The sequence below is a fragment of the Colobus angolensis genome, unplaced genomic scaffold, assembly GCF_000951035.1.
Source record: "Colobus angolensis palliatus isolate OR3802 unplaced genomic scaffold, Cang.pa_1.0 Scaffold20, whole genome shotgun sequence".
Classification (NCBI taxonomy): Eukaryota; Metazoa; Chordata; class Mammalia; order Primates; family Cercopithecidae; genus Colobus; species Colobus angolensis.
The window spans coordinates 1591128-1608271 of NW_012115155.1; the positions used below are offsets into that span (position 1 = coordinate 1591128).

The 17144-nt window shown below is 51.5% G+C and overlaps 2 protein-coding genes across 2 annotated transcripts in view; one reads left to right on the forward strand and one right to left on the reverse strand.

The window, feature by feature from the left end:
* The first annotated feature begins 4480 nt into the window (after positions 1–4480).
* Positions 4481–6797, forward strand: TMEM37 (transmembrane protein 37). Its single transcript, XM_011941713.1, has 2 exons — positions 4481–4570; positions 5135–6797. Exons 1-2 carry the CDS (start codon positions 4481–4483, stop codon positions 5729–5731), a joined length of 687 nt encoding a protein of 228 aa, XP_011797103.1. The 3' UTR covers positions 5732–6797.
* Positions 6798–8088: 1291 nt separating this feature from the next.
* SCTR (secretin receptor) overlaps positions 8089–17144 on the reverse strand; it is a 79552-nt gene continuing 70496 nt past the window's right edge. The window contains exons 10-13 of the mRNA XM_011941629.1: positions 15843–15934; positions 13935–14061; positions 9564–9605; positions 8089–8504 (exon numbers count right to left, since the gene is read on the reverse strand). Of these exons, the coding sequence (XP_011797019.1) occupies positions 8355–8504; positions 9564–9605; positions 13935–14061; positions 15843–15934 (411 nt within the window). The 3' untranslated portion in view covers positions 8089–8354. The remainder of the gene's footprint in view (positions 8505–9563; positions 9606–13934; positions 14062–15842; positions 15935–17144) is intronic.

The following is a 17144-nucleotide window of genomic DNA, read 5'->3' on the forward strand; positions in this document are numbered from 1 at the left end:
GGGTTGTGAGCGCCCCCCGTGCCCGCCCCCTGTTGCAAACCTGGGTCCGGAGGAGGCTGGGCGGGGAGCCACCTCGAGGAGCCTGCCTCGCATAGCTGCTCCCGGGCGCGGACTCTGGCTGCCTCTGTTCGCGGCCTTGCAAGCACCCGAGGCTCCCAAACTTCATTGAGAAATAACTTCTTCTCTTTGGGGTCACCAGTGACTTACTGGTCGGTTGACTATAAGGGTTCCCCTTTGTGAGAAATGAGGCGCACCTGGGGTGGAGGAACAGAATCGACTTGCGAAGTGAGGCTTATGTAACAGGACGCGTCTCTCGGGAAGCTAGACTTTTCTGGGGGTGGAGGTTAGGAAGACCGTCTCCCTCCCCAAAGCTGCATTTGGGGTGCTGGGCTGGGGGTGGACTCGCTGAGGCGCGAGTCCTCTGGGAAAAGCTCTGGGGAGGGGAGAAGCCCGTGCCTCCGAAGGTTTGGCTTCTCCTTAGCGGAGTGCAAGATGTTTATGTTGGCTAAGAACCTACACATTCCTGCCCGCTCCCTCGGGTCTGCTGCTCCCCGAAGGGAAGTCAGTGGGTGGCGGTACCGCTCCCCAGCGGGCGAGCTTCTTTTCCGCGCAGCTCGCCCGCTGCAGAGTCTAGCCCCTGGACTGTCCCCGGGGTTACAGAGGCCCGTTGACTTCGTGTAGAAACGCTCAGCCACAACACTGACCTGGTAGATGCTGTTCCGCCCATTTTCTAGATGAGGTAACCGAGACTCGGAAGTAACGTGCCCTCAGTGGCTGGCTGAGGAACAGAATCAAGATTCAAACCCAGGGCTTTCCGACTCCAAATCCCACTGGTTCCTCCTGCCTTTACCTAACGGGAGAAACCCTATCCACAGGCCACCCCCAAAACCTCTTCTATAGCCAGGACCTAGGCACCTGGGCGAAGCTGGGCATGGGGCGCAGGGAGTTCCTCCCCTTTGTTCTGGAGCGTGTCTGGAATCCTGGCCAGGCAGCGTGCTGGGACAGACCAGGTGCGGTCCCTCCCCTCCAGGAGCTTACAGCCCATGTGGGGAGAGAGACTTGGAAACAGGGCATGGAGGGAGCGAATGCTCAATTAAGAGGTGCAAGAGTTGCCAGCCCGGGAAGAGGAGGAAGCCTGGTAGCAAGGTGAGGGCTCAGCTGGGGAGGCCACAGGCTCCAGGTGAAGGGTGGGTGCTCCGGCCACTTCTGGGGTAATAACTCTTCATCCCTACAACCATGACTTGCCAGGGGGCAAACACAGGTAGGAAGCAAGTTCTGGGTCATGCAGGCAGGGGTGGGCCCAGCTGGGGCTGAGAGGAGCAGAGGCAGGCCCGCTCATCAGAGGCTGTGAACTTCCAGGATGTTGATGATGGTGATGGCCTCACCGGGGCGGCAGGGGGAAAGTGGGTGATGAAGGGGAGCAAATACTGGAGACATGTTGGGGATGTGGCGAATGAGTTGGGAGGAGCTTAGGTTGTCTACCTGGGGGTGCTTTGGTTAAGGGGAACACATGAGGCCTTGAGTTACAGGAGGAAGACCATGACATTGGACTCAGTGCCCCAGTAGTGTCAAGTGACCCTATTCTATAGGTCACAAGAAATCATTCAGGGTTACAGATGAAAAAGGAAAATGCTTACATTTTCAGCGGAGGAGTTAAGGCTCAGAGAGATTTAAGTGGTTGCCTAAAGGTACCCTGCAGGGGTCCTCTAGGTCAGGGGCAGGACTTGACCTCCCCCGTAACTTCTTTTCCACTGCATACCTGTCCAGCGGCCCTCCAGGCGCCGTTTCAGGCCCTGCATCACCGAGAGCTGGCGGAGGTGCCGGGTGGTCAGGAGTGAAGACTTCAATATGTGTTGTTGTTACTAATATTAATAGCTACCATGAGTTGGGAGCAGTCCATGTACCATGCATCTTTATATACAGGATCTCGTTTGGTTCTTGGGAGTTTCAGTGGTGGCCGGAGAGTTTAAATGAAGCTCTACTTTGGGGCAGGAGCGGAAGGAAACGAGCTGAGGTCAGCTGTCTTCACTTGTCTGATTCGGACGTGACATCTAAGGGCCTGGAGATTAAAGTCCAGTCTGCCTAGGACAGGTGGGGCTGGGGAAGGGACAGGACGTGCCTGTTTTCCAGCCAGCATGCTGTCTAGGGTTAAAAGGTTTCTGGGTCCTTTGACTTATTCTCTGCATGTGGTGCTCCTCCTTTTTAGGACCAATTATCATTCTCTAGGGACCTTGTAACCTTGCCAGGTGCCTTCATGGCTACGACTTTCCTGCAAGTGTCATTAACTTCATTTTCTTTCTTTTTTTTTTTTTTTTTTTTTTTTTTTTTGAGACGGACTCTCGCTCTGTTGCCCAGGCTGGAGTGCAGTGGCGCAATCTCGGCTCACGCAAGCTCTGCCTCCGGGTTCACGCCGCCATTCTCCTGCCTCAGCCTCCCGAGTAGCTGGGACTACAGGCGCCCGTCACCGCGCCTGGCTAATTTTTTGTATTTTTATAGAGACGGGGTTTCACCGCGTTAGCCAGGATGGTCTCGATCTCCTGACCTTGTGATCCGCCCGTCTCGGCCTCCCAGAGTGTTGGGATTACAGGCGTGAGCCACCGCGCCCGGCCTATTAACTTCATTTTCTAGATGAGAAAACCAAGGGCTCAGTAAGTGAAGAAACTGCCCAAGGACAAACACCTCTAATGGTTTGTGGAGTAGACATAGGTTTTCAAAATTTCCTTTGGTTTTTTTCTTACCGGTAGATTTGTTTTGTGTGTGTAATAAAATGCAAGACAGACTCCTGGACCACCAGTGTCCCGAGCAGGTACAGGGCTCGGTTGAAGTGAGGAAGGGGGTGTAGCGCCAGCCTGCTCAGCTTCCCTGCCCACCTGGCTTCAGCACTGGAAGCCCTACCAGGAGCAAGGGGACACAGTTTGAGAAGCACAGCCCATATGCATAGCTCTGTGGTTTTGACTGCACCCAGGCTGCCTTCATCTCAGCACCTGGTCCTAGCTCAGGCATGGCCCTTGAGGCATCCCTCTGCATGCACCGTCTTCCTCACCAAGCCGGGCATGGAGCACAGGGAATTCCTCCCCTTTGTTCTGGGGGCGTGAGGCCAGGCAGCGTGCTGAGACAGACCAAGTGCAGTCCCTCCCCTCCAGGAGCTTACAGCCCATGCGGGGAGGGCTGTAAGGGCTCAGTACTGAACCCCTAGCACAAAGGCCCTGTCCTTAGAAGGCCCTAGTCAGTATTTATTCACTGAATGGATTCCACCCCCTGTATATCATACAATTGTCTGGGCAGCCACAACAAACTTCATTGCGATTTAGGTGAGTGATCTTGGTCAAGTCACCTGCCCTCCGCATGGTTTCCTTCTCCGTACACCCACCATGGAGCCTCCTACTTTATCAACCTCATAAGTTTGAGAATAAAATAGGATCCTACTTAAGGCAGAGGTGCTGAAAGCAAACTGCATCCTTATTCCTGTACCCCTGAGGTTGAAATTAGTGGTAGCTCCTGTGTCTGGGGCATGTGAGCAGATACCCTTGCTGGGCTCTTTGACCAGGAGTCTCCCAGAAGCAGGGCTTTATTTTATGTCTCACACAGAGAGGAGTGGCCCAGACCTGCCTCAGGAAGCCTCCATTCGCCCACGGCATAGGACATACCCTGTGTTCCTCATTGCTCCATTCTCCTGGGTCCTAGCAGTGACCGTCACGCGTGCCTGTTTTGTCTACCTCCCAAATCGAGGTGTAACCTGGCAGCTTCTAAACACACTTCAAAGCAGGTCATTTAATGTATGACTGTGCAGGAGACTTGGTTTAAAGGGAGCTTCAGACGGAAGTGACAGTGGTTGCAAACGACCTTTGACTTATGTCACAGCTCTCCCTTGAGCACCCACTGAATGCCCAGGTACTGGGGACACAGCACTGCATAAACACAGAATGTGGTGGTGTGGTGGTCGGGGGCTGCCTTCCCAGAGCACACAGTGTTGGAATGAGACAGAAATAATATGTAACTACAAACTGTCCTCAGAATGGTGAAGAATTTGAACAGGTGCCTGACACAGAATACCAGGAGGGGCCTGACTCTGGGTTGAGGGGGCAGGAAAGTGCTCCCTGTGGAATAGACTTTAAGCTGAGACATGAAGAATGGAGAAGAGGTGTTGTCCTGGCGGGGTGGCAGGAGCTGCAGAAGAGCCTCTACAGGCTGAAGAGCCAGTCATCTGAGGAAAGAAAATTCTAGACACGGGGAGAGGGGAGTGTGCTGGGAGTTGAGGTTGGGTAGGGAGGCGGAGCGGATTGTGAGGGGCTTGTGGGCAGTGTAAAGAGTTCCTGAAGTCTTTCATTTGCTTTCTGGGTCAGGGCTTGGGTGCAGTGTCCGGGGGGTATCCTTGAACTGCGAGATGAGACACCTCACTGGACACCTAGCCTGGCTTGCCGGGAGACCGGGGTGGGGGCACCTCCTTCCAAGGCTGAACCAGAAGTGGAGGAGAGCTGCAATGGCCTTCCCATGCCCAGAAGCTGCAGGAGCAGACAATGGGGTTGGCAAGCTCTGGATAGGGTACGGGCCGCACAAGTCTGAGGGCAAGGTGCAAACATCACTCTCAGTACCAAGAAAAACAAGGCAATAACCTAGAGTCCTGGGCTGGAGGTGGACAGCTCAGAATGATCAGGTGGGTGGAGGTTAGGACAAAATCGTGTGTCCTGGGCAGATGGAGGGAAACAGAGCCGTGTATTGATGTGCTAATGTCTCAGTGCTTGGTACAACCCTGGCAGCTCTGCCAGGCCGTATTCTTGTTTTTCATACAAAGAAACCGAGGCAGGCTGCATGCTCAAGGTCATGGGAGGCAGGCACGACAGGTTTTCTGAACTCAGAACTGACTCAGATTTGTCAGTGGGTTTGGACTTCTCACCCACTCTGAAGATCACGAAAGAAAGAAAGCTCAGGGAACTCTTAGTGCCTGGTGAATACTGGATGGCAAATGCTCACAGGTCTAGAAGGGTGGAAGGGTTCCCCAAAAACGGTGGGTCTGGTCTGTTCCGGGCTTCACAGGAGACCGGAGCAGAGAATAGGACTGTGTGGAGCGGGAAGGAGGGCTCAGGGGTGTTCCCTGCAGTGGTTCCTGGGGGCATGGCAGGGCTGTGGCTGACAGGGTGCTTCCTATGGTGTCTTCCAGGCCCGGAGGCCTTTGGGCCAAAGGCAGCCCCGCCGGTCCTTCTTTGAATCCTTCGTCCGGACCCTCATCATCACGTGTGTGGCCCTGACTGTGGTCCTGTCCTCGGTCTCCATTTGTGACGGGCACTGGCTCCTGACTGAGGACCGCGTCTTCGGGCTCTGGCACTTCTGCATCACCACCAACCTGAGTGCACCGATCTGCTTCAGAGACCTGGGCCAGGCCCACGTGCCCGGGTTGGCCGTGGGCATGGGCCTGGTGCGCAGCGTGGGCGCCTTGGCCGTGGTGGCCGCCATTTTTGGCCTGGAGCTCCTCATGGTGTCCCAGGTGTGCGAGGACAGACACTCACGGCGCAAGTGGGTCCTGGGTTCCATCCTCCTCCTGGTCTCTTTCGTCCTCTCCTCCGGGGGGCTCCTGGGTTTTGTGATCCTCCTCAGGAACCAAGTCACACTCATCGGCTTCACCCTGATGTTTTGGTGCGAATTCACTGCCTCCTTCCTCTTCTTCCTGAACGCCATCAGCGGCCTTCACATCAACAGCATCACCCATCCCTGGGAACGACCATGGAAATTTTAGCCCCCTCCAGGGACATCAGATTCTACAAGAAAGTGTGGTCAAGATGGGACTTTTCCAACATGTGGCCTCTGGTGGGGCTGAGGTGGGACAAGGACCTTGAAACGGCTGCCTCTCTGCCAGTGACTTGTGGGTGGCCAGCCAGAAATGGCCGGGGGACCTCTGTAGCTGATGTGCAGGGCCAGAGGCCAGGAGGGTGCCTCAGGGCCACCAGCTGCACAGACCTAGCCAGATGTTGATTTTAGAAGAAGAAAAAAACATTTTAAAGCTCCTTCTTGAATTTTATTCCCTGGACTGGAACAGAGTTGGAAGCAGTGGCGTAACTAGTGCCCGAGCTAGCTGCACAGCCAAGGATAGTTCACGCCTGTCTCACTGACACGTGCTGGGATAGGGGCTGCAGAATCCGTGGGGCTCCCAGGGTCATTAAGAATGGATCGTTCTTCCAGCAAAGGGTCCAATCAGTTCCTAGAACTTTCTTCCACCAGCTCAAAGGGCCTTTGTATGTGTGTCCCTGGCTTTAGCTTTGGTCATGCCAGAGAGGCAGAATTCAGGATTCCCTCAGAATGCCCTGCACACTGTAGGTTTTCAAACCATTTGACTCGGTTTGCCTCCCTGCCCTTTGTTTGAACCTTTCAAACCCTGGATAACCCCAGCTTCTAGCAGCTGGCTGTCCCCTCTGGGAGCTCTGCCTATCAGAACCCTACCTTAAGGTGGGTTTCTTTCTGAGAAGAGTTCTTGAGCAAGTCCTCCCAGGAGGACCCACCTGACTGCTAATACACAGCCCTCCTCAAGGCCCGTGTGTGCACGTGTCTGTCTGCTATGAGGGTCAGACAGCCTTAGGGCACCATTTTTAATCCCAGAACCCATTTCACAGAGCAGGTTTCTAGATCTGCTGGACTCCGCAGGAGGTGAGGGGGAGCAGTGAGAGCCTGGGTAATGATTAACACCCATGCTGGGGATGCATGGAGGTGAAGGGGGCCAGGAACCAGTGGAGATTTCCATCCTTGCCAGCACATCTGTACTTCTGTTCATTAAAGTGCTCCCTTTCTAGTCCTCTTTCTGCCCAGAAGTAGATGAGGTTATTGAAGTAGGTGAGGTTATTGCCCTCAGCCCATTTCTTTCTACACAGACTCCTTCCTCCTCCCTCACCTGGTGGATTCTGGCTCCCAGCAATTGCGTGGGTTTTTGGTCTCTGCCCCGCTCTTGTCACTGCTGCAGGTTCCTTTCCTGGTCTGGGCTGAGCATCTGTACCTACCTCTATTGTGATGTTTTAAAATTCTTATTCCAGGATGCATGGAGTCATGAAGCAGTCTGCTTTGTAGGATGTAAGGCCATGGACTTTAAGGTTGAACTACCAAGATGCCCGGAGTCCATGGAGATCATCCCAGAAAGGTTTCCGTGAATTGCTCGGTTTTATGGAGTACGGAGCTCATCAACCACACAGGCGGCATCTTAGCCTGGGAAATGGGAACCTGGAGCAATCTACAAGCTTCAAAGGGGATGCGTAACCCCCTTGTCTCTTCCCGCGGAGGGGATGTGTGGTGGTGGGGAGTCAGGGCCCAGAGAGGGATGCACTTGTCCAGGGTCACCCAAAGCCAGGAGTAGAGCTGACCCACCCACCAGCAGGATGCCTTTTCCTTGACACGGAGGGGAGTTTCTCTACTTCTCTCCAGAACGCTACCCCCTGAGCACGAGTAGGTTTGGTTTTGTAGAAGCATTCAAAAATTGAGTCCCTTTTCATCCTCACACGGGGGCAGGGAGCGCAGATATTCAAAGAAACTGAGAACGGGAGTGGAGGGTAAGACTGAAGTCCCCAGGAGCTTAGAGGGGCGGCCGGGAGAGCACAGACAGCCTTGGAGCATGGGCATTTGAAGTTAAAGGCCCTGGACTGAACTTTCGCCACCTCTTTGCTTAGTAGCTTGGGCAAGTCATGGGACTTTAGTGGACCTGTCTTCTATGAAATGCGATCATGCTTCATTTCCTGCTGTGTCTGCTTCAGGCTGAGGACATCTGTGTGAAAGAGCAGGAAAAACGGGTGTGCCCCTCACCCTGTTGGGGATAGTAAAAGGGACTGGGGGCCCTGGGGCTTCCCTGGCCTCCATGGTGACTTTATCCTATTATTTTAGCTGTTGTCCTGAAGGTTTGGGTGAGAGCTACTAACCAGGTGAGTTTCAGTAGGAGACAGACAGGATCCGCCGACGGCAAACACTTTGTGTTGGCTGGGCCTTCTAATCTTGTCCCTGAGTAACTGAGCTGGGGGACCAGCAAGGAGCCCTCCTCCTGCAGGAAGGGGTTGGGAGCAGGCCAGAGCATACACCCTCACCTTGTGCCAGGGCAAAAGGATGGACAGATACAGATCAAATCTCGTCCCAGGCACCCTTTATTTCCTTGTCCCTTTCTGGGACTCCTGAACTTCTCTTCCCAGAAGAGCAAACAAACCAAATCCCAGGCCCTTGTCCTGCCCCACATCCCTTCGGAAGAGTCCAAGGTTGGGGAAGGGGCTTCTACAGCTGAAGGAGGGTATATTATAGGGTGTCTGCTGGGAAGGCGCGCTGTCCCGCAGCAGTGCCCAGCCGTCTCAGGACCTGTCTTGGTCTCTGTCCGTGGGTGGCCCTGCTCCAGCCTCTCAGATGATGCTGGTCCTGCAGGTGCTCTGGCTCTGCTCCAGGTGGCTGGCCTTGGTGCTGTTGCTGAAGGAGGAGCTGAGGGCCACGGGGTGCAGTGGGAGCTCACGGAGGTACCACTGCTGCCACTTCTTCTGAACCTCCAGCTGCACCTGCCCGGGAGACCAGCCATCACCCAGGAGGAGGAGACAGTTCTGTGCCTAGAGCCCTGCTCACGCCCTCGGGGACTCCACGCAGGCCCTGCCGCTCCTGCCCAGCTGTCCTGTCCCCTAGCCTGCAGGCCACGCGGATTGACTTTCCGGCCCCAATGTCCAGTAGTTACTGAGGGTCACCTCTCTCCTGGGCACATGCACCTACAATCTCATTACATCGTGTCCTGAAGAAAGGACTTGTGCACCTTGGAACAAGTGGATACTTATTCCCGTGAAGCCACCCAAGCTCAGAACTTATCTGGGACCCAGGGAGTTACTCTAAATTTCCTTCACAAGCGCCAGCTGCAGCAGCTGAACGTTTGAAGCTAGGCTTGATGTTTGATTTTTGGGAAACATCAAAGGTCATTCCCATTCAAGTACAATAAACCAGATAGATGGTCAGTAGTCACAGAAAGCCTTAGCTCATGTTGACTACATAGCTCTGTATGCCCAGAGCCTGGCGTCCTGACCCAAATGCTCTGTGTGAGGCTTGAGTCCTCAAAGCGAGTTATGCAGTCTCCCAAGGAGTCAGTGCTCATCTAGAGGTCCCTAAGGATTGAGCTGCAGACAGTTCTGAGTCACCCATTTTACATATGGGCAGACTGAGGCCCAGAGCAGGGCAGTGACTGAGATCGCCCATTGAGCAAGCAGCAGGGCAGTCAGGAACCTGGGTTCTGCTGAACTTTCCTCCTGCATTTGCTGAACAGATCAACCTCGGCACCAGGAGTGCTTGTTAAAAAACATTTTCTCAGACTCCAGCCCAGACCTACAGAATTTATTTCTGTGGAATAAGAAATTAGGAACAGGGCCCAGCCATGGTTTTAACAAGCCCTCCAGGTGATTCTGTTGCTCCCATTAAGACTTATAAAAGAACTGGCCAAGCCCCCTGTCACCATACCCAGGACTCCCTCTGACTCTTTCCATCCCCCTTCCTACCACCCCTCCCAGGTGGCTCCTTCTGACCCGGAATCCAATGGCTAGGAGCTCTCCTGGGTACCTGGGTGACCCAACACTACTCACCTCCCCGTTGAGGAAGCAGTAGAGGACAGCCACCACCAGTCCCTGCCAGACGAACAGAGGCAGCAGGGTTAGCTCAGGTGCTCAGCATGTGACCTGAACCAGCTGACCAGCTGCACCCTCCCCAGGTCTCTTAATCACCAGCTACAGGCTCATTTCCCCACCTCTCTTGCCTCACTGGGAATTAGGCTGCCTCTTGTGGGCTGCCCACGGTGCCCCTGGCTGTGCTGGCTCACCCAGCGTAAACTGTGAACTCCTTGCAGCCAAGGGTAGGCTCCCTTTCGGACACATGTGGTGTCAGGGACAGGTCAGTAGGGGCTGCTAACCCAGTCAGCCGGGCTCAGGAAGCTCACCTGGGAGCCACAGGGATGGGGGGCACCTGAAGTGTGCCCACTCTGCCGGGAGGGGCGTAGGCCGCCCAGGGTCTCATCCTGGGCCCTGCATGGTCTTGTTTCAAGATAAGCTGGAAATCTGAATATGTTTAAATGTAGATAACTAATTCAAATTGAAAAACAAATGTGTAGGCAGAACAAACGATGTACAGGTCCCAGCCAGCCAGCGGTGAGCAGGGCTGGACCTCCCTGCTTAATGGACAGGTGGGTGCACCTCCATGCTCAGAGTTTTATGTTCCCTGGTGTGGTGAGGTCTGTGCCCGTAAGACGCTCTCTCCCTGGTATTTGGAGCTCCCGATTTCCTGATGGTGCCCCCAGGATCCTGGTGTGGAGCTCTGTCAGGGGAGGGACTCCAGGCAGGCTGGGGTGCCTGCTTGGAGCCTAAGAGGCCTACAGGTGAGCAGGAAGCGGTGTCTCTGTGGTGTATTCGCCCTGCTCCTCTCCTTTCTCCGGGACCCACCTCAGGCCACCCTTCTCTCCCTTACGGGCCTGCCCTCCCCACACAGAGGCCTGACCTCAGATAGCCCAAATCCTCCTCCCTAGTCCCACCCAGGCCTGCCTGTAGCTACTCACGATATTGGAAAGGACCTTAAAGGGTGATGAATCAGCTCATCGATGGTGAGCTTAATATGTACAACTTCTCAGGGATATTGGCATTTTAAAAAGAGTTAGAGGCGAAGCTGGAAGGGTTTGCTTTAGAATTTCAGGTATCAATGACTGCCACATAGACTGGGGACTATTTGAGGGGCAGAAACACTCAGGGCATTGGTTTCCAAGTTTTGCTGTACATGAGAATCACCTGGGACCATCTGTCCATGTTGCACTTCCCAGATCCCAGTAGCTGGGGGCATCAGTAGCTTTTAAAGATCCCCCAGACAGTTCCAACAAACAGGCATCATGGTCTGGGAACTACTGTCAGAGAGGGAGTGGAAAGCATTTCAAGGCAGGCTGTGAAATAAAACAGACCTGGATCGGAGCACAGCTAGGCCTGAGTAACTATAAGTCCCAGGTGCTTCATTTAATCTCCCACCAAAGCCCTTGGAGGCAGGTGGGAGGATCTTCACCTTACACGTGAGGGAACTGAGGCACGGAGGGGTTTAGGCATGCCTGGAGCTCTGTGTGCTTGGCCCAGAGCCACGAGCAGGCCGAGGGTGCTGCCCATTGCATGGGCTAGGGTTGCCTGGCCTCCGCTGCCCTGGGGTCCGAGGACACATTTTCACTGTTCAGAGGAAGGAGTTAGCTGTGCTCCAGGGTATATAGGGGCAGATCTCACACAAGCCAGCAAGTTTACTAATCTCCACCGTGATTCTGCGATCATTAAGAATGAAGACTTTGAAGAATTTTAATGACATGAAGAAATGTTCGTGATGGGCATGATAGAGAATTAAACAAAACAAGCAAGATACAAAACCATACACATCATGATCCCAATTATGTGTGTGTGTGTGTCTTTGTGAACAGAAAAGAGACGGAAGTAAACACAGCAACATTTTAACAGAGGTTATTTCTGGGTTATGAGATTCTAGATTTTTTTTTCTTATTATTTTTCTTTTTTTAAAAAACTTTTCCTTATTTCCCAAATTATTCACAATAAGCAAGCATTATTTGTACAATCAGAAAGAGTAAATACATTTTTTTTTTTTTTTTTTTGGAGATGGAGTCTCACTCTGTCACCCAGGCTGGAGTGCCGTGGCACGATCTCAGCTCACTGCAACCTCCACCTCCCAGGTTCAAGCGATTCTCCTGCTTTAGCCTCCCGAGTAGCTGGGACTACAGGCACACGCCGCCATGCCTGGCTAATTTTTTGTATTTTAGTAGAGACAGGGTTTCACCATCTTGACCAGGCTGGTCTCGAACTCCTGGGCTCATGCAATTCGCCTGTCTCAGCCTCCCAAAGTGCTAGGATTACAGGCGTGAGCCACCTGCCCGGCCGTAAATATACTTTTAAAGAGTATGTGACAGTGATGGTGTTATTACAGTTGTATGTGTTCTTCTTAAGCCCCGCCTTTTAGAAATGCATACTAAAGTGTTTGCAGATGAAATAACATGATGTTTTGAATTTACTTAAAAAGATGGGGGTAGTAGGTAGGGACAGAGATGAAACAAGACAGGCCATGAGTGGATACTGCTAAGGCTGGGGATAGGTAATGGGGTTCATTGTCCTACTGTCTTCACTTTCGTATATGAAAGACATTTTTATGTGTATATATAAGAATATATATGCACACATATATATTTATAAAACTTTAAAAGATCCTTTTCCTTCAACAACATTCCTATGAGAACATCAGAAAAGTGCTTTTGGTTTTCTCTTGACAAGACATTTTCCCAGGGAGGTAGTCCACAGTCCCAACCATTAGCCCCAACTCTGAGGGCCAGGAAGTCTCTATCCATGGCCAGGCAGACCCGGGTGCAAGCTCTCAGCATGGTCCGTTTTCTGAGCCAGGTCAAGTCCTTCCACCCGACTGGTCCTCAGATCCTCTACCTGCTAGATAGGCCATCGTGTGTCCAGCCTCCCTGGACGTTACAAGAGCAGTGGTGGGGAAAGCTAGCTCCCTAGCCCCCAGGCTGAGAGGAAAAGAATCCTGGATTAAGCCAGAGGCTGAGTTCTCTGGAGGTCTGGGGCACTGACAGGGGCTACTGGGCAGAGCCAGCTTAGAGGAGGGTGTGGTCTGAAGGTGTGGATAGAGCAAGACCTGACTCCACTTGGTGGGTCCCCAGTGATGCATCCTCCCTAGAACCTTTAAGTAACAGGAAGACCCTACCCTGAACAGAACTCTGGGAATGAGGGGAGGGTTTGAGCCCCTACTCACAGGCCGAGGCCACCCCACTGAAGGCTTGGCTGGACAGTCTCGCCCTACTGTGGAAATGTTATTAAGGACTAAGTTCTTTCAAAAAAACCAACTGGGAGAATTTTGTCTCAGGCCCTAGAGCCTATAATCACTGGCTTCTCCTGGCCATTAGTTTGACTTTGTCTTATGGATATGAGAAATCCTGAAACAATTGTTTCGTCTTTGCTTTGGCTACTGGGAAGCTGCCTACCACACTTACGACCCATCTCTCCCTCCTGTATAGAACTTTATCCTATTTGTTTCTGTGTAGCAACCCAGGCAGTTGTATATTCTTTTCCTCACTGATCCTTCATCTGCTTATTTTTTGTCCTTTGTATGTTTTTCCCACAAGCGACACTGCATTATTTTTGGAAGGAAATAGCTATGAGTAAATAAAAAAACGGCATTGTGAAGTTTGGAATTCATGTGCAGGCTCCCTCTGTCCAAACACGTTTACTGTTGTTGTATTTTTTTAACTTCACAACATCTTGTCGAATTAGTAGGTAAGTGATTTTCCACCTCACTTTATTTTTGAAAGTCAGTTTTTAGTTTTAATAATTTGCATATGCACATGGTTTCAAAGAATCAAAGGATTCCTGTTACAGAACCAGCAGCCTCCTGACGCCCCGCCCTCACTTCCTGTTCCTCAGATGCGACTACTCCTTGGAACTCTCTTAACTGCTCCTAAAAAGTATGCTGATGTCGCTACTTGAGGAGTTTTCAGTCTAAGGCATTTTCTATGGACTTCCCAGTGTGAAGATGACGACAGTGTTCTCTTCCAAACACCCGCCCCACGCTCTTGCAAGGCTCATCTTCCTGCCTCAGTGTTTGATGACTCAGCTATCTGCGCTTACGTTATTTTGACCATGCATATGCTATTGAGAGTTGTACAATATAGTGTACTGGGGCTACTTTTCCTTTGTATTTTCCCTGAAGTCAGTCTCTCTATCTTAGTTTTATCTCCCACTTCCATTTGACTGGTGGGGACCAGGGGTCCCTCTCAGGGACCTGTAGCACTGTCAGGTCCGACCCCTTGTTCCCCTGGGTCTCCGCCAGATAAGGCATCTGGCTCGCTGTCCCTGTGCCCTCCACTTCTCCCTAAGCACAGAGAGAACTCTTTTCAGCAGGCAGCCCCAGTCCCGGAAGCTTACCTGGAATGAGCCAAGGGCCAGTTCAAAAAACAGCTGGATCTCCATGGCGTCCTCTGGGGAGAAGGCGAAGACAATGTAGTGGATGCCAAAGAGGGGGATCAGCAGGAGAGTAGACCGGGCCAGGCGCCTGGGGACACACAGAGACTGCAGTCTCCCCTCTGCCTCCCTGTGCCCTTCTCCTCCTGCGGGCACACAGCTGTGCCACTCCCCAGCTCAGGACTGACTGCTGAGGCTGGCTAGCAGTGCCCCACGCTTTTTTGTTTTCATTTTTTATTTAGAAAATTTCTAACTCCCACGTATCTATCACTCAGATACAACAATTTTTGACTCATGGAAAAGCCCCAAACTTTCTGATCATGCAACTCCATCTGTAAAAAGAAAAAAAATCGGTACCTACACCATTAACTTTATAAATTACATGCCTATATTACTGCTACTCTATGTCTAACATCATATAAGCAAAGCCGGCTTTCTCATTTGCTAGATAATAAATATCTACAAGGATAAATTCTTGTATTTGCTTCCCAGGTTAGAGTTGCCAAACTTAGCAAACAAAAATACAGAATCCCCAGTTAAACTTAAATTTCAGATAAACAGTGGACACCGTGTGGGGGTATAACTACTGAAAAACGATTTGTTGTTTATCCATAATTCAAATGTAACTGGGCATCCTGTATTTTACCTGGCAACTTCATCCCAGGCCCCCAGGAATCTGACACCAGGTAATCCAAGCCACTGCCAGATTCTCAAACACAAAACACCGTGGAGAAGGTCTCTGGGGGACACTAATTTGTCCTGTTATTGTTTTGTTTTTTCTTCTTTTTGAGACAACGGTCTTGCTGTGTTGCGCAGGCTGGAGTGCAGTGGCGCGATCTCGGCTCACTGCAGCCTCCACCTCCTAGGTTCAAGCAGTTCTCTGCCTCAGCCCCATGCCCGGCTAATTTTTATATTTTTACTAGAGACGAGGTTTCACCATCTTGACCAGGCTGGTCTCAAACTCCTGACCTCAGGTAATCCACCCACCTTGGCCTCCCAAAGTGCTGAGATTACAGGTGTGAGCCACCGTGCCTGGCCACTAATTTGTCTTTAATATAATTTATGGGCTGAATTATGTCCACACCCACTGCCAAATTTTTACACTGAAGGCTTAGGCCCCAGTACCTCAGAATATGACTGCATTTGGAGAAAGGTCTTGAAAGAGGAGGCTAAGTTAAAACGAGGGTGGAGTGGGGCCTAATCAATCAACTGGTGTCCTTAGAAGAGGAAGGACATATGGACACACAAAGGGACATCAGGAATGCCCACACACAGAGCAAAGGCCCTGTGAGGACACAGCCAGAAAGGCCAAAGAGAGAGGCTTCAGAAGAAACCAAACCTGTCGCCACCTTGATCTTGGACTTTCAGCCTCCAGAACTCTGAGAAAATACGTATCTGCTGTTTAAGCCACCTAGTCTGCGATATTTTGTTACAGAAGCCCTGGAAAACAAACATATTTCTCTCTAACATTTGAAAGTCTTAAGTATTTTTGGATCACACACTTCCCTACAATCTGATGAAACCGAAGGTCATCCTCCTTTGAAAAATACACATACTGTTCCTACACACATTTGTGTGAATTTCAGTCTTTAAAGCCCATGTGGAGACTCCCTAGCCTTGCCTCAAGGATAAGATCTCTCTGCCTTCGGGGCTTCCTGCCTGAGATGTCTTAGTGTGTCCACCCCCATACAGTGTCTGAAGCTCTGCAGTCAGACCATTCCCCCCAACCGCCCCCATGTACCTGGTAAACTTCTTAGGTCTAGCTCTGCAACTTTTCCTCCATCTCCAATAGCTAGCACCAGTTGAGTAAACAGTAGGTGCTCAGTAAATGCTTGCTGACTGACCATGCCTCAGTCTTTGCCCTTCACTTACTTATAATGGCTGACTTCATTTCCTCTTGTTTCTTGGGTTCTAAGTTTTCTCATCAGGATTCTTAGAATGTTTATAAAAAGGATGAAATTAATCTGCAAAACACAAGGCAGAGGTGGAGCTGAAGGTATCTTGCTTTTCCAGCCACCTCTCCTGGCCCTGCCCCCTGGACCTGAGGGCAGAGAGGACACTGCAGACATCACAGCCAGGATGGCTCGCCACTGCTGCCCGCCCTTCGCATCCCCTCCCCACCCCCAGTCCTGGTGAAACACTGTTGAGAGTCCATGGCTGGAGGCAGCACTCCCTCCTACCCTGGGCTGCAGGAGCTCTAAGGTCTGCTCAGTTGCAGGGCAGATCACTCACCCTTGCAGAGCATTGGACGCCCCTGGGGATGCTGTTAAAATGCAGGTCTGGGGTGGACGTGAGATGCTGCATTTCTAACAGGCTCCCAGGTAATACAATGCCAAAGCTGACTGACTTTATAGCAGTGGTTCTCAAAGTTTAGGGTACCCATTGCTGGGCTCTAACCCCATAGGCTATAGTTCAGTAAGTCCGGCGTGGGGCCCAAGAATTATTATTTTTAACAAGCTCCCAGGTGATGCTGAAGCTGCTGGTGTGAGGACCAGTTTGCAGCTCAATCGCCAGCTTCAAGAAGCCAGCCTTGATTACTTCCCTTTCCTGATTCACTGTATTTAGGGATAATATTACTGTTTAAGAGCACTTAAAATATCTTTTTCTTTTTTTCTTACCAACTATGATTGGGAGATAAAAATATCTTAAAAGCTCAAATGCATGTGTCTGTCAAACATGTATGTGCCTACTTATCTGCCAACTCAACTGCCAGTTTCTGAAGGTCAGGAATGCAGTCTTTTTATTCATTTTGGTGTCCCCTCCCCCAACCCCAGTGCCCAGTGCCAACAACATTAGGAAGCTGCCCACGTGGTAGCATCTCTCCCTCCCTCGCCCACCTGCTCCGTTTTACAGAAGCAGGGATCAGTGGAATCACCCAGCCTCACGCCCGCATTGTTCACACAAGCAGCCTGGGGCCTGGGAACGCTTGCCAAAAGACACAGGATTCGTGGCTGTCTAGGACTCCTGGCCCAGCACTGCTTTTCGGGGAACCCTGTTTCTCTGCAACTTGTTGTAAGCTGGCTATGCATGCTGTCAGCTCATTAAGGCTATTTAGTTTAATTTTGTTTGCCTTAGAGTTGTATTTAATTTAATAGGGAGCACTGGAAGGCAAAAAAGAAAGAAAGGAAGAAAGGAAGAAAGAGAAGGGAGGGAGGGAGGGAAGAAAGAAAGAAG